The 17,001-nt window shown below is 44.9% G+C and overlaps 1 protein-coding gene across 3 annotated transcripts in view; it reads left to right on the top strand.

The window, feature by feature from the left end:
* Positions 1-17,001, top strand: part of SBF2 (SET binding factor 2) — a 586,194-nt gene that overhangs the window by 474,752 nt on the left and 94,441 nt on the right. For all 3 annotated transcript variants that reach the window (XM_054025187.1, XM_054025186.1, XM_054025185.1), the window contains exon 18: positions 13,780-13,950. In XM_054025187.1, the coding sequence (XP_053881162.1) occupies positions 13,780-13,950 (171 nt within the window). The remainder of the gene's footprint in view (positions 1-13,779; positions 13,951-17,001) is intronic.

The following is a 17,001-nucleotide window of genomic DNA, read 5'->3' as shown; positions in this document are numbered from 1 at the left end:
CAGCACCGCACCTCACCGCTCACTCCACGAGGGCACAGGCTTCCTCGACGGCTTTCCTGGCACAAGTTCCGATCCAGGACATTTGTAGAGCAGCGGTTTGGTCATCAGTCCACACATTTACAGCTCACTATGCACTAGTGCAGCAGTCCAGAGACGATGCTGCTTTCGGATCAGCGGTTTTGCACACAGCAATGTCTCACTCCGACCCCACCACCTAAGTTGGGCTTGGGAGTCACCTAATGGAATGGATATGAGCAAGCACTCGAAGAAGAAAAGACGGTTACTCACCGTTGTAACTGTTGTTCTTCGAGATGTGTTGCTCATATCCATTCCAAACCCGCCCCCCGTCCCCACTGTCGGAGTAGCCGGCAAGAAGGAACTGAGGGGGCGCCGGGTCGGCTGGGGTATATATTCAGCGCCATGAAGGCGCCACTCTAGGGGGCTCCACAGCCGACCCGCCGGTATTGCTAGGGTAGAAAATCTTCCGACGATCGTGCACGCGGCGCGCACACACCTAATGGAATGGATATGAGCAACACATCTCGAAGAACAACAGTTACAACGGTGAGTAACCGTCTTTTCCCCTCGCCCCAGAATTTTTTCCAAACATGCAGTTTTCTGCAAACATGTATATCCATACTTTAAGGCATACTTTATTATGTCCAGTAAATTGGGTATGGTATTCTTCATTTCCTGATCTAAACTGTTGTGTAGTGTTGTGGCATGCTGTTAAAACCCCAGAGGCAGCTGCATTTCAGTGGTGGCTGAAGTAATTAGGAGAATAACTGCTGAGGGGTCCCAAAATGCATATTAAGGAAAGCCTGAGTCTTTTATACACATTTAACTTTAAACGTATAAAGTTTGATATATAATTTTAAGCACCTGACGTTTTCAATGTGGATAAGAGCCTCTCCCGTTCCACTACACTGTACTGTCCACTACCTCCTTATTCGACTTAGGTATAACTCCTTCCTATTTCCACACCTCTCCTTTGGATCATAGGTACTGGAACTAGGGCTGCGGGGGGTGCTGCAGCACCTCCTGGATTGAAGTTGTTTCCATTATATACAAGTTTTACAGTCCGATTCAATGGCTCTCAGCACCCCCACTATAAAAATTGTTCTAGAACCCTTCCTTTTGACTCACTAAAGACTGCAAGAGGAGAGCACCACTATGGTGGACCTCATAAAGTTTGTTGGCACAGATTATCATGATTTAACATAGCACAGATTATAATGATTTAGCACTTCTTTTAAATTATGATCTCTTTGAGACAGGGACCATTATTATTATTAATCATGTTTATTACTGTAGTGCCTGAGGGCCAACTAGGAGTGAATCCCCATTGTGCTTGGCACTGTTCTAACATCTAGAGTAGTAGATGGTCCATGCCCTGAAGAGTTAACAATCTAAATAAACAAGATAGACAAGATAGACAGAGACTGGTGGAAAGGGTATAACACACAAGCAGAGTCTGACACAGAGACTCCTAGGCAAAAGGTCTCCTGTACGCCAAACACATGACTTACAGGAAATTTATTCATAAAGAGTAACATGTAAGGTGTTTACAGAAAGCCAGCCAGCTCTGCAACAGACTGAACTTTGAGTTGGGGGGGGTGGAAAGAGAGGGGACCTATTTTGTTTTCAGGAAAGGTAGCTGTTAATAAATTTTACAATTTTGTTTTGTATTGTAACCATTTGTTTCCATCGCTCTTTCTTGTTTCTAGTAGAATCTCTATTCTTACATAAGTAAATCTACTTTTGTTTTATTAATTATTATAAATGCTCCCAAGTGCTGTGTGATTTTTACAGGAGCAGTGATTTAAGGTCAAACTAATAGACTGGGGCATACCACTCCTTTGGGGGCAGAGGATCTGGGATTTCTGTGAGTAGCCAGTGTCAGGCTGGATATGACAGGGGAGAGATTCAAAGGGACTTGGGGACTGGGGTGCACCTATTGTTCACCTGCAAGATGAAGACAGGGCTTCCATAGCTCAGAGGAGAGTGCTTGAATGACTGAAAAACTGGTGGTGTTAGGGAGCTGACACCCAGCCACTCACAGGCAAGACTCCCCCACACTGGAGGCAGCATGACTCAGTCCTGGGTATATCAAGAACTATGGCAGCAAACATCATGTTAGTTCCATGATTTTTTAGGGAGTTGGTCTACTTAGGAGGGGATAAGCTAAATGGAAAGAAAAGGGGGTTGAAGGGAACAGGGCAGGGGAGAAGAGGTGTGTAGTGAAGCAGAGGTGAAGAGACTGTGAGAGAGCAGATGGGAGAAGGTTGGAGCAAACAGCCAATCAGCACAGGGCAGAGAAAGTCCAGTCAAAACTAGAAAGTTCCCTGAATGTCCAAAAGGTCCCTGCCATGGCTACTTCTGCCCGTACCAGCTGGTGTCTATGACTGACTCCTCTTTCAGTTTCTCCCCCCAAGGCCACATTCTGGGTTCAGCAGGGTGCTGAGGGCAGGGTTGGCCCTGGCTGGGGCCCAATTTTACCCCCTCCCCTCAGTGCAGCAGTCCCTGCTTTGGTTGCTTCTGCTTCTTTCAGCTGGAGTCTCTGGCTGGCTCCATGCTTTCTCATGTTCAGAAAGCTTTTAGTGCTTCCTAGGAACTACCAGAAACAGGGCCGGCTCCAGGCACCAGCCCACCAAGCATGTGCTTGGGACGGCACCTGGAGGGGGGCGGCAGGGCGCGGCGCTCCGGCCCGAGAGCGGGGCCGCGACTGCGCTCGCCGCCCTCCCGCTGGTGCTCCGGCCGGTCGGGGAGAGCGGAGCCCCGGCCGGGCTTGCCGCCCTCCTCCCGGCACTTCGGCCGCCGGGGAGAGCGGAGCCGCAGCGGGCTCGCCACCCTCCCCCAGCGCTCTGGCCGGTCGGGGAGAGCAGGCCCGCGGCCGGGCTCGGCGCTCTCGCCGGGGGTGGGGGGCGGCAGGAGGCTTTTTTGCCTGGGGCAAAAAAGCCAGAGCCGGCCCTGACCAGAAATAATAATAATAATTAATACAAAAGAACACCCTTAATGGGCTATCTCCTGTTTTAGGAGGCAATCCCAAAGAATATGCAAATAAACTCATTACAATTCTGCTCTTCTTTTATTTGAAGACTACCTATGTGAAGCCACCAGTTTTTCTTCATTTCAGTAGTCTCTCCTAACAAGTTGAGTACAAAGAGAACTCCACCACCAAAGATGGAGGATGTTAGCAAAAGAGAACAAAAAAAACAAGTTATTCATATAAAGTCCTACTGTCACATTACCTAATATTTATTTTCATTCACTTATTTCCACACTTTCTTCTGGATTATTACCTAATTTTTGCACTCCTCACTTTGGATGCCAAATGCAATATTAACCAGGCTTTACATTTCTTTTCTCAGCTCTAGGGACAAGCCTGAACCAATAACTGGACACAAAACACTCTGAAGTTTGCAGAGTTTGCGTGTTTCTAAATGGAGATTTGGATCTGAATTTCATTGCTGGCCTATTAAACAATCACTACTCAAAATCTAGGTTTAATATTCAGACCATAAATAGTTTAACATTTGCAGTATAACATCTCATTTCCCTTATTTCAATGTGCTTTCAAAAATAGGGGGAATTTTAGAGATAATTATACTAAAATATTTTGTGGTTTCACCCTATTATCAGTATTAAGATCAGAATTCACATTACTTAAGGAAAAGTGAAAGTATTTTTAATTCTATGTGCAAGCAGTTGGGATTTTCCGAAAACTAATAGTGCATGCAGTCACCCAAATGCTATGGGTATCAGTGTTGGCTTTGTAAATCTTGACATTTGATACCAAATGGCTAAGATAAAAAAACTCTTTGAAATTAACAGTGTCAAAATCTCAGGAACTCACCAAGAGGAGGGGTCAAATGAGCCAGAACTTAAGGTCATTTAAATATGTGTTTGACTGGAGGACTTAGATCTTCTTTTCAGTTGGATACATGACCAGTTGTGCTATGTATTTAGATTTTTTTTTTAATTTTGCTTCATCTTTACCTTTTGTAATGTAACCAAGCATATGAATTTGCTGTAGGTAAAGGAGAGGCACCACTGTGTTTCTTACCCACTTCTTCGAACCATCCTTCTTACCTTATATTCGTCATCCGTAATCTCTATTCTCTCCCTTGCCTGAACTCTTGTCCTGTGTCTTGGTTTGTGTTTATCTTGTCTAACTTCATGTCAGCTCATTTCAGGTACTGAGCACCCTCATCGCTCATTGACTTCAGTGCATTTCAGGTGTTCAGCACATTGCAGGATCAGGCTCTTTGTGGAAGGAATGGATCATATGGTTCATTATTATGCATTATTTAATATGCTGTGTAGTTTCGTACTGCTAGATACCTCAACAAATAAATATTAAGACAATCTCCCTGCTCAGAGTAGTATCTTGCTCTCTGATTTTTAATATTATAATCCAAATTGGCCATAATGTTTCAGTCATTGTGCTTGCCTTATCAGATTTCATGCCAGAAGGTAATTGTTGTTGTTAATATATGACAGCATATGTAAAAGCTGAATTGTAATAATTTCATTTCTCTTTCTGTGGGGTGGAGGGAGGGAAATGACATTTGGCATCAGCAGTTTTCTGACTGATGTAAATACCATTTTGTGGAGCCACAGTGCAGACTTATATTTGGCAACACATTTGGGGAATGCCTTCCTTTCAGCAGGTGATTCTCTCAGTATCCAGGAGAAGACAGCATTCTTTATTAGGCTTTATCAATCTCTTCCCCAACAGGGAATGATGAACGGTGTTTAAAGCTAAATCAAGATTACCTGTCATGCCAGCTGTAATATGTTAATGGATTGCAGCTGTTACTGAGAGGGGCAAAGTTTTAAGGGAAAATAGGAAACCAAAAATGAAATTTTAGGATCTGGTGATTAAGGTCTTTAGTCACTGCCTACCAGTCCTATGGTAAGTTCCTCAGGGCAGGGACTGTGTGTTTTCCTATGTGCTTGTACAACTCTAAGTAGAACAGCCTCCAATCCTGAGAGGGGGAGTGTTACTGGGAATTACTGCAATACAAAAATAATGTATAATAGAGTGTACATTTTTTTCAAGAATATGGGACAAAAGAGAATACATACTTAGATGCTTAGTTTCTTCTGCCAGAAAATGTATACGATAAATAAATCTCTGCCTAGGAGGATTACATACCATTTCTGCAGAATTCTATTGCCCTCTACTGGTTCACTGTACACAGTTGTGATTTGGTAATGCTGACTAATATCTGATGACCTTTTATGGCTTTCATGGTGAAATAACAGTAGACAAACAACATGAGGGCTCAGTGTACCATTCACATTTAAAAGGGAATAAGAATCTAAATAATCTTGCGTGTTTTAATTTTATTTATTTTGTATTATGTTTTTTTATTTTGTATCCAAGAGTAAATGCAAAAATAAATAGTTTTCCTAACAGCAGTGAGCCAACACAGCTAGTTCTCTTTTGTGCACTATATCCCTTTACATTTGTGTGTATAAATGTTTATGGCCCTAACCTTACAGTGAACTGGGAGGACCCCCATTGACTTCAACAAGCTTGCACAAGAGCACAGGGGTTTGCCTATATAGAGCCCACCATAGGATTGAACACTATACCTATAAACTCAAGTAAATATATATATATGTTTGAGATATATACACACACAATATAATATGCATGTGTACCCATACACTAAGGCTCCTGCAATCTGATCTATATGACAGGACCTTTGTGCCTGTATGTAGTCCCACTGAACTTAATGGAACTCTGTGTGGGCACTGTGCAGATCTTAGTGCAGAATCAGGGCCATACAGTGTGTGTGTGTGTCTGCGCGCGCACGTGGAAAGTATTGGATGTGGAAAGAGAGAATACATTTTTTTCTGTAATATCAGTATTTTTAAAGACTATTTTAAAATGTAAAGTTGCTTGTACTCATTTTGAGTAAGAGGATCTGTGAGAAGTAAATTCTAGGTATGTAAGGATATACCTGAGAATGAATGAATTTACAGGTAAGAGATCCATAGTGATTTCAAAATCTACCTTTGTATTGATTCTTACGTAAAATATAGACTTTTTAGTAATATTAGTCTGCTGAGAGAGCACAGCATACCTTGCAGGAGAAGTTAGCTCATGTTATAAGTGTTCCTACTGCTCAAATGACATCAGACAAACAGCTTTACATTGAAGACTTATTAGTTCAGAAGCTTTGGTGAAATTCTTGAGAACTGAATGAGAATTTCATATCTCATGTTTGTTTGAGTTAATCATTAGCATATACTTCAATAAGGTAAATTATGGCAAAACATTACAAGTCATTTTCTGAAGTGTTCCATTTCAAAATATCTGTTCTGTGATTGTGCATAAATACATGGAAAATGATCAGAAGTTTTAGTTCATCATTACTTGTTCTTGGAAGAAAACACAGTGTAGAAACAGAATTGTTCAGAGGACTTCAAAACTAGTCTTTCAAAAATTTTAATAGTTTACTACTCTTTGGTATGGAAGGGCCTTTCTGTCTGATATTGAAACACTACACTGGCTGTTCTGCATGTTTTTATAGTAAAAAAATATCAAATTGAGTATGAATGAAAGTAGTTTGCAACATATATTAGTTTATGTAAAATACATCTTTCAGGTGCAGATTATCTTTTATGTGATGTTTAAGAATGGTTAGTGTGGTACGGTACTAAACTAGATGTAAATTAGCATATCCTTCATCATCCAGACTCACTGCTGCTGTAGCTATAACAACTTCTTTGAGTGCTGGTTCCTATATATATTCCCCTGTGGGTATGCACTCACTCCATGCACCTGACACCGGAGAATTGTAGTAAGTATTGTGCTTTGGTCCATGCCTGTACCCCTGCTCTCCTCGTGCGCCATGCCAAGGCTATAAGGGGCGGTGCAGACTGACACCTCTCCAGTTCTTTCTCATGGCCTGAGTCGAAATCTCCAATGTCTAGAACTGATACTCCTCAGCGTTTTTTCCAGTAACTATTTTTCAGAGTTTTATAAAGTTAGTTGCTATTGTTAATAGTTTATTAGTTTAGATAGTAGTTAGTTCAAAACCTCACCTGGGGAATCCTCTGATCCCCTCAGCGCAGGACTTAATTATGCTCAGGCTTCCAGACATTAAGAATTGTATCTCATGCCCTCACTCCTGATGTATCAGGGACACCTGCCAGTGCTACCTCTACTGCCTCAGAGAAGCTCATATTTCTGCTAAGTGCAGTATCTGCTACTCCTTTCCCAACCAAATGTGGCAGGCATGAGAATTCCAGCTTCAGAAATGGAACGCTCCATGAGGCCCCAATCAAATCCAAGCCAGGGAGAGCCCCCTGCACATCAGCTGAAACATCGATGAGTACACCTTCTAGTTCAGTGTCTGACTCAGGAGTGAGAAGGACTACAGCGTAGGACCCTTTGTCTGGGCATTCTCACTACCATTCTTACTAGTATAAGGGGCACTCTCATAAGCATAAAACTAGATCGCCTCCTAGATCTTTTCAGAGAAAGGATTGCTCCCCACTCCATACAGGTTGGGTAACGCCTTGCACCCAGGACACACAGATTTAGGTCCTCCTAAGTTTCATGGAAGTGATCAGAAGGTGCATAGGAGCAAGGCTCCTTCAGTAATGTTCCATGCATCACCATTGACACTGAATGTGGTACCAACTAAAACTAAACACCAGGAGCTGAAGGACCAACCGTGATCACATAGTCAGACACTCCTTCGCAGGCAGTACCTTCACAGCCCCAAAAGGAACAACCAATTACTAAGAGTCCCTTTACACCAACTCTGGCGGCACAAAGCAATAAGCTGCAGCCTTCCAAGGCTCCAGTATCCTACACCACTCCAGGGGATATCTTCATCCTCTTGGAGCCGCAATCTCCCCTGTTGTTAGGACCAACTTTCAACACGGAGATTCTAACACCAGGGAAAAGCCTATCTCCTAATCCATCCATTCGCTGCAGCTTCCCAACATCGGTACTGACAGCACCAGCGATCGAACCAGATCTGACCACCTCATCATCGGGAGAGTCAGACATACTGATGGAACCATCTTTCTCTCCACCATAGAATCATAGAATATCAGGGTTGGAAGGGACCTCAGGAGGTCATCTAGTCCAACCCCCTGCTCAAAGCAGGACCAATTCCCAACTAAATCATCCCAGCCAGGGCTTTGTCAAGTCTGACCTTAAAAACCTCTAAGGAAGGAGATTCCACCACCTCCATAGGTAACCCATTTCAGTTCTTCACCACCCTCCTAGTGAAAAAGTTTTTCCTAATATCCAACCTAAACATCCCCCACTGCAACTTGAGACCATTACTCCTTGTTCTGTCATCAAGTATCACCGAGAACAGTCTAGATCCATCCACTTTGGAACCCCCTTTCAGGTAGTTGAAAGCAGCTATCAAATCTCCCCTCATTCTTCTCTTCTGGAGACTAAACAATCCCAGTTCCCTCAGCCTCTCTTCATAAGTCATGTGCTCCAGACCCCTAATTATTTTTGTTGCCCTCCGCTGGACTCTTTCCAATTTTTCCACATCCTTCTTGTAGTGTGAGGCCCAAAACTGGACACAGTATTCCAGATGAGGCCTCACCAATGTCGAATAGAGGGGAATGATCACGTCCCTCGATCTGCTGGCAGTGCCCCTACTTATACAGCCCAAAATGCTGTTAGCCTTCTTGTCAACAAGGGCACACTGTTGATTCATATCCAGCTTCTCATCCACTGTAACCCCTAAGTCCTTTTCTGCAGAACTGCTTCCTAGCCATTCAGTCCCTAGTCTGTAACAGTGAATGGGATTCTTCCGTCCTAAGTGCAGGACTCTGCACTTGTCCTTGCTGAACCTCATCAGGTTTCTTTTGTCCCAATCCTCTAATTTGTCTAGGTTCCTCTGTATCTTATCCCTACCCTCCAGCGTATCTACAACTCCTCCCAGTTTAGTGTCATCTGCAAACTTGCTGAGAATGCAGTCCACGCCATCCTCCAGATCATTAATGAAGATATTGAACAAAACCGGCCCCAGGACCGACCCTTGGGGCACTCTGCTTGAAACCGGCTGCCAACTAGACATGGAGCCGTTGATCACTACCCGTTGAGCTTTCTGTCCACCTTATAGTCCATTCACCCAGCCCATACTTCTTTAACTTGCTGGCAAGAATACTGTGGGAGACCATATCAAAAGCTTTGCTAAAGTCAAGGAATAACACATCCACTGCTTTCCCCTCATCCACAGACCCAGTTATCTCCTCATAGAAGGCAATTTGGTTAGTCAGGCATGACTTGCCCTTGGTGAATCCAAGCTGACTGTTCCTGATCACTTTCCTCTCCTCTAAGTGCTTCAGAATTGATTCCTTGAGGACCTGCTCCATGATTTTTTCAGGGACTGAGGTGAGGCTGACTGTCCTGTAGTTTCCCGGATCCTCCTTCCCTTTTTTAAAGATGGGCACTACATTAGCCTTTTTCCAGTCATCCGGGACCTCCCCCGATCGACATGAGTTTTCAAAGATAATTGCCAATGGCTCTGCAATCACATCCGCCAACTCCTTTAGCACCCTCAGATGCAGTGCATCCAGCCCCATGGACTTGTGCTCGTCCAGTTTTTCTAAATAGTCCCGAACCACTTCTTTTTCCACAGAGGGCTGGTCACTTCCTCGCCATGCTGCCCAGTGCAGCTGTCTGGGAGCTGACCTTGTTTGTGAAGACAGAGGCAAAAAAAGCATTGAGAACATTAGCTTTTTCCACATCCTCTGTCACTAGGTTGCCTCCCTCATTCAGTAAGGGGCCCACATTTTCCTTGACTTTCTTCTTGTTGCTAACATACTTGAAGAAAGCCTTCTTGTTACTCTTAACATCTCTTGCCAGCTGCAACTCCAAGTGTGATTTGGCCTTCCTGATTTCACTCCTGCATGCCTGAGCAATATTTTTATACTCCTCCCTGGTCATTTGTCCAATCTTGCACTTCTTGTAAGCTTCTTTTTTGCGTTTAAGATCAGCAAGGATTTCATTGTTAAGCCAAGCTGGTCGCCTGGCATATTTACTATTCTTTCTACACATTGGGATGTTTTTTTCCTGCAACCTCAATAAGGACTCTTTAAAATTAGGGGGGAGGGATAGTTCAGTAGGGGGGAGGGTTAGCTCAGTGGTTTGAGCATTGGCCTGCTAAACCCAGGGTTGTGAGCTCAATCCTTGAGGGGGCCACTTAGGGATCTGGGGCAAAATCAGTACTTGGTCCTGCTAGTGAAGGCAGGGGGCTGGACTCGATGACCTTTCAAGGTCCCTTCCAGTTCTAGGAGATGGGATATCTCCATTAATTAAATTAATTAAAATACAGCCAACTCTCCTGGACTCCTTTCCCCCTCATGTTATTCTCCCAGGGGATCCTGCCCATCAGTTCCCCGAGGGAGTCAGTCTGCTTTTCTGAAGTCCAGGGTCCATATTCTGCTGCTCTCCTTTCTTCCTTGTGTCGGGATCCTGAACTCGACCATCTCATGGTCACTGCTGCCCAGGTTCCCATCCACTTTTGCTTCCCCTACTTATTCTTCTCGGTTTGTGAGCAGCAGGTCAAGAAGAGCTCTGCCCCTAGTTGGTTCCTCCAGCACTTGCACCAGAAAATTGTCCCCTACACTTTCCAAAAACTTCCTGGATTGTCTGTGCACCGCTGTATTGCTCTCCCAGCAGATATTAGGGTGATTGAAGTCTCCCATGAGAACCAGGGCCTGCAATCTAGTAACTTCTGCTAGTTGCCGGAAGAAAGCCTTGTCCACCTCATCCCCCTGGTCTGGTGGTCTATAGCAGACTCCCACCATGACATCACCCTTGTTACTCACACTTCTAATCTTAATCCAGAGAGACTCAGGTTTTTCTGCAGTTTCATACCGAAGCTCTGAGCAGTCCTACTACTCTCTTACATACAATGCAACTCCCCCACCTTTTCTGCCCTGCCTGTCCTTCCTGAACAGTTTATATCCATCCATGACAGTACTCCAGTCAGGTGAGTTATCCCACCAAGTCTCTGTTATTCCAATCACATCATAGTTCCTTGACTGTGCCAGGACTTCCAGTTCTCCCTGCTTGTTTCCCAGGCTTCTTGCATTTATGTATAGGCACTTAAGATGACTCACTAATTGTCCTGCTTCCTCAGTATGAGACAGGAGTCCTCCCCTCTTGCCCTCTCCTGCTCGTGCTTCCTCCTGGTATCTCATTTCCCCACTTACCTCAGGGCTTTGGTCTCCTTCCCCCGGTGAACCTAGCTTAAAGCCCTCGTCACTAGGTTAGCCAGCCTGCCTGCGAAGATGCTCTTCCCTCTCTTCGTTAGGTGGAGCCCATCTCTACCTAGCACTGCTCCTTCTTGGAACACCATCCCATGGTCGAAGAATCCAAAGCCTTCTCTCCCAACACCACCTGTGTAGCCATTCGTTGACTTCCACAATTCAACGGTCTCTACCCAGGTCTTTTCCTTGCACAGGGAGGATGGACGAGAACACAACTTGCGCCTTGAACTCCTTTATCCTTCTTCCCAGAGCCACGTAGTCTGCAGTGATCCGCTCAAGGTCATTCTTGGCAGTATCATTGGTGCCCATGTGGAGAAGCAGGGAGTTCAGCCCAGAAGGGGGATTGAGAATCTTCTTCTACCAGTCTCATCCATCCAAGTGGCAACCTCATCCTCAGAAACAATGTCTTGGGAATCGCAACTTACATTTGAGCCCCTCAAATTGGCCTTACTGGGACTATGGGACCTGTATGAATGGCATTCAGAATCCAGGCGATCCAATAGGTAGTCTTTCCACCTCCAAGAGGCCAATCAGAACTTCCTGAGCTTACAGAAGGGGAAAAAGATGAACTGGATCCTTGGTACCACAAATACCAGCAAATCTTTCTCCCCCAATGGGGCATTTGTTCCTGCCTCGCCATCTCCTTCAGATGACCACAGACTGTTTCAAGAGCTGCTTCAGAGAGTAGCAGAAGAGCTCCAAATCCCTTTAGATGAGGTCCAGGGCTCTCAACACAAGCTTGTGTACATTCTACCACCTACGGGATCTAGCCAAACATCACTCCCAGTCAATGCAGCCATACTGGAACCTGCAAGAACTGTGTGGAATACACTAGCAACCTTTGCTTCTACCCCTAAGAAGGCAGAAAAGCAGTATTTTGTCCCAGCTAAGGGAGCAGAGTTCTTGTTCTCCAATCCTGTACCAAACTCCCTAGTCATCCAACCAGCCACGGAAATCGAGACAACAATATGCAAGAGCTGCCTTTGCGGATAAGGAAGCCAAGAGTTTAGACCTTATGGTGAGAATTATATTTACTTCCACCAGTCTCCAATTTAGAATTTCCAACTAACAGGCCCTCGTGGCAAACGGACAAGTTACCTATAAATGGGCACTCACCTCTTGAGTGGCTGGGTGCTGTATCACAGTTCTTTTCTTGGCCCTGGTCCCACCCTGGGGGCTGCCAGCTAAATCACAAAGTCCAAATGAATCCCTTCTGGGGTATTAGTCTGTTTGCCTTGTGACAGTCTTAAACCCCAGTTCTAGGCCTTTTAAATTCAGCCTTTTGTTCAGGCTCCCATATAAGCCCTCTCCCCTTCTTGGCATTTATGACACTTTACCCATGGCTGATAGGAGAATCAAGGCCCACCCACTACTCCAGGTTCCAAGCCAGGGATCCTATACACAGCAGTCCACATTCTGCTTACTTGAATCCTTCGCTGATATTTCCCTGGGCTTCTTCATACCGGGCCCTTTTAACTCTAGCCCTCTCTCAGGGCCAGTATCTTCTGGTTCTTCTCTCTCTACAATCCCAGCTATGTAAGTTCAGCCAGCTATAAATCTGTCTAATAGTTGGCTCCTTTGGCCCGAGAGGAGAACCCTCCTTCACTCCTCTGGTCCCAGACAGAAACTGAACTGCTAAGGCCAGGCAGCTCCTTTTTTTATGGTCCAGCAGGACCCTGATTAAGTATTTCTAGCTCTTCTGGCCCTTTGAGGACCAGGTTTCTTGTGGTTTTCAAAATGGCTGCTCTGAAGAGTCCTCTCTAAGCAAATCTGGAGGACCCATCTTCATTGCTCTTTTCCTCTCAACCGGTTGCTTCTTTGGGCACAGTGAGGTAGTACCACAGGGCCCCCAGGATGGAGCCTTAAAGGCCAAATTCACTCCATCACATTACTCCAGGAGAATAGGGTTCAATTTCAAACCCATGATTTTTATTTGGAAATTTGATATTTTGCTAATATATTGGTTATTTGAAATTACATGATTGCATTTCTTACTCTGAAATACATAAAGTACAGAATAAACTTTACATGGATGAATATCCTAACACTTCTTTGATGATCCATTATTCATACTGTATGGCTTTAGAATATCAGTAATAAAAAGTGAAAGATTATATACTGTTTGGCAACTAAGCTATATTTTGTATTAAAAAATTATTCTTTAAAGATACCATCATCACAGGATTTTCACTCATGAGTCTTGCCTCCAGTGCAACCCAAGCAGATCCTGTCTTGTACTGGCAGATCGAGACCCTAGAGTGAGAATCATCCTTTGAGATGATATCTTCAAAGAAGCAGAATTACATGTAAGTATTTTTTCTTTTTCCCGTGTTACTATAGATCTGAAGAGATACATTGCAATGGATCTTATCAGACTACAACTTTTAAAGTAAACAAAACTCTAAGATAGATAAAGTGTACTGAACCTGCATATTCCACTGTTGTAAAAATATATCAATATACATGTTGATGGTATTTTAGCTGATCTTCTTATTTCTGTGCTTTCAGAAACTGGCACCTGGAGTTAGTCAGTTTGCTTACACCTGTGTACAAGACCACTCTATATGGACTAACCAACAGTTTTGGGAAACCACATTTTATAGTGATGTGCAAAATCAAGTTCGTTCCCTCTATTTCACAGCTAGGGAAGACAATCATACAATACGTTTGAAGCAAAAGGTAAGAGAACATATAAAATAAATGAAGTGCAAAAAAACTGTTACTCCAGTATAGTGGCTGACATTTTACATGCAACAAAAGACATGAAGATGTAAGTTTATTGCTCTCACCACTTCTACAAATTTAGTGTTTTCTTGTTGCTATTTCCACATTAAATAGATATGTTATTAACTTTGTTCCGTAATCTGCATCTGAAATTTATCTAAGTTATGGGGGGAAAGTTGTGAAATATAACTTGTGGACATACTTTACAATATATTGCCCTTGATTTATGGCAGATTAATGACAAATAATAAAACTTTAATTTTTTTTTTACTCCCTGATACCCAAAGGTCTCCATCACAGGGAGTTATGTCCGGGTATGAAGGAAAGTTCTGAATTTCATTGCTGTTTCAACTTTGACATTCCACTAACATATATTTTCCTTTAATTTCCTAAGCAAAAAAAGGTCCTTTTTAGTGAATTTATAGTATGCAAACTTTATATTGCATTCCAGAGACATTTTGCTAAGCAGGAAAACAGGTTTTAGCCTTCTCGATTGATCAGCACTTAGCTCCCTTAGCTTCAGATCATTTATAGCTCCCAAACAACATAATTCACTGTCCCAGCTGGGGGAAAGTGTTTCTGTAATGGAAGAATGGGTGGATGATGTGTGCATTCAGAAAATACTAAAATAAGAATGTTCCACCAAGCTGTGTATCTGCATGCCAGGTATGATCTACTGGGCCATCCCTATCCTCTTCTGTTATGTGAACTCCCCAGAACCACCATCCCTAATCATGTGATTTGAAAGAGAAGTACTACCAGGGACGTATGATGAGAAGAGAGAGAGCTGCAGAGTATAGCTCCACATAACCATATGGGCTTGGGAAGAATGAGATGCAGAGAACGCACCCCCAGTCATGTGATTTCTCAGGGGGATGGGAAAAGTTGCTGAATGAAGAAGTCCCTTGTCCACTTGCAGTGTGTGGGAAGTTGCAGAGCGAAGGAAGGTGCTGTAGGGGGGGAGGCACATGCAGACACCCATATTTACATTCCCAAATAATGCATAATTGTACTGAAAATTACTTGGAAAAAAATTTCCACATAGAATACATCTCTGCTATTTTAATTCTTTATCCTCAGCTAAATGAGGATACGTGATATCAGCTACCTGATGTCTTTATTTGAATTTCCTCAGGCTATCATATAATTAGCCTACGTGCCATCTACTGAGTTTACAGAGAGCAAATGCTTGAATTGGAATCCAGCGTGTGAAAACATGAACATTTAAGCTGTGCTATAAATTCTTCTTCGAGTGCTTGTTCACGTCCTTTCCAACCAAGTGTGTGTGCGCCGCGTGCACACCAGCCGGAAGATTTTTCCCTTAGCAGCGTCCATAAGGTTGGCCTGGGCACCCCTGGAGTCGCGCCTTCATGGCGCCCAATATAGTGCCCTGCTGACGCCTAACCCTTCAGTTCCTTCTTACCGCCAGTGATGACTAGCTGGAACATCGCTTGCTCTTGTGACAAGTGCTTTGGCAGTGTCTTCTGTACTTTTCGTGTACATATGGTATAAATAGTTCTTTAGTTGGTTAGTAGTTAGATACAGTTTTAATAGTTTAGCTTTGTTTGGGGGGCTTTCCCGCTGACAACATTTTCCCCACCTCTGGGGTATGTCCAAATCTCCAGGGTTTAAGCTCTGTGAGAAGTGGCAAATTTATGCCCAGGAGTGACCCTCACTCTTCCTGTCTGTGGTGCCTCAGAGAGAGCCACCAGAGAGAAAGGTGCAGGATCTGTAAGAGTTTCCAACCCAGAACCCTTAAAGGCCGGGAGCAGAAACTTAAAATCCTGTTAATGGAGGCGGCGCTACGACCACACTCCGACCCCGGATCCACCAACCTGCGCCGAGTACCTCTTCGTCAGTACGCAGTGCTCCGGCGCCGATGGTGCAGAACTGGTGCCAGCTAAGGACTCCAAGGCCCCTCAACACTGTCTTGGCTCGGGCCATAAGAAGCCATCCTCGGTGTGGCACCACTCTCAATCCCAAGGGCCGCTAAAAAAGTAGAGGCTGGGGTCCAGTCGAGTCCGAACCCCCCACCATCCCTGGATCACCAAGGCAACTACTTCTACTTCCCATCGACACTGGAGGTGTTTGAGGTGGCCAAGTGCCAATAAAACCAGGAGGGACAAGTCGCCGGTGACTGCATGGCCCCACTTCCAATCTAGGAGCAAACCAGTACTGATGGTGCGCTGATCTGCACCTCCGGCACACCTCTCCCTGGCATGGCCCGTACACAGAGGCAGACTCCTATTGCTCCAGCAGGTCCAGAAGCAGGAGATCCAGATCCCACCAGAGCCACCAGCCCTACCTGGCACCGTGGCTGCAGCAGTGGCAGCCATCATCTCAATGGGCGTACCATCAGGGTCAGGTCCAAGGTCCCGGTCGGTGTCTTTGGTGTCCTTTGTTCCACCTACAGTGGCACCACCGACCAAAGTGCTGGCCCCGCTGTTACAAACAACAGCTCCGATGGCTTCAGCTCCGACTCCACCAGCATCGACGAGGTCGTCATCACCGGATCTAGCAGCTCCCGCACCAACCACGGCACCAAGACTCCCACCTCCAGCGGCCCCGGTACCGCATCCCATCGAATACTGCGTGCCAAGAGACCCAAAGGGTGCTGAAGGCAGTGAGCAAAGTCCGCTCCAGTTATCTCCTCATCATCCTTGCCAGATAAAGCGGTCGCGGGGGCATCAGCGGCACCAGCTGTGGAGGATAATCTGGTTCTCCAGCAGCTCCTGCGCTGGGCTGCCCAAAGCCTGGGCATACAGGCGGTGGAGGAGTCGGACCCAGTCGTGGATATCCTCGCACCCTCGGGTCCATCAGGGGTAGCCCTGCCACTGATAAAGACAGTAGTTGATACCACTAAAGCCCTGTGGCAGACCCCTGCTTCTCTGGCCCCTATGGCCAAGAGAAACAAAAGATGCTATTTCATACCATCTATGGGGTATGAACACTTATATACCCACCCACGCCCTGACTCGGTGGTGGTTGATGCAGCCAATCAGCAGG

Source organism: Malaclemys terrapin, chromosome 4 (genome assembly GCF_027887155.1).
Source record: "Malaclemys terrapin pileata isolate rMalTer1 chromosome 4, rMalTer1.hap1, whole genome shotgun sequence".
Taxonomy (NCBI): Eukaryota; Metazoa; Chordata; order Testudines; family Emydidae; genus Malaclemys; species Malaclemys terrapin.
Note: the sequence above shows the minus strand (reverse complement) of the source record. Positions and strands in the feature narration are given on the sequence as shown.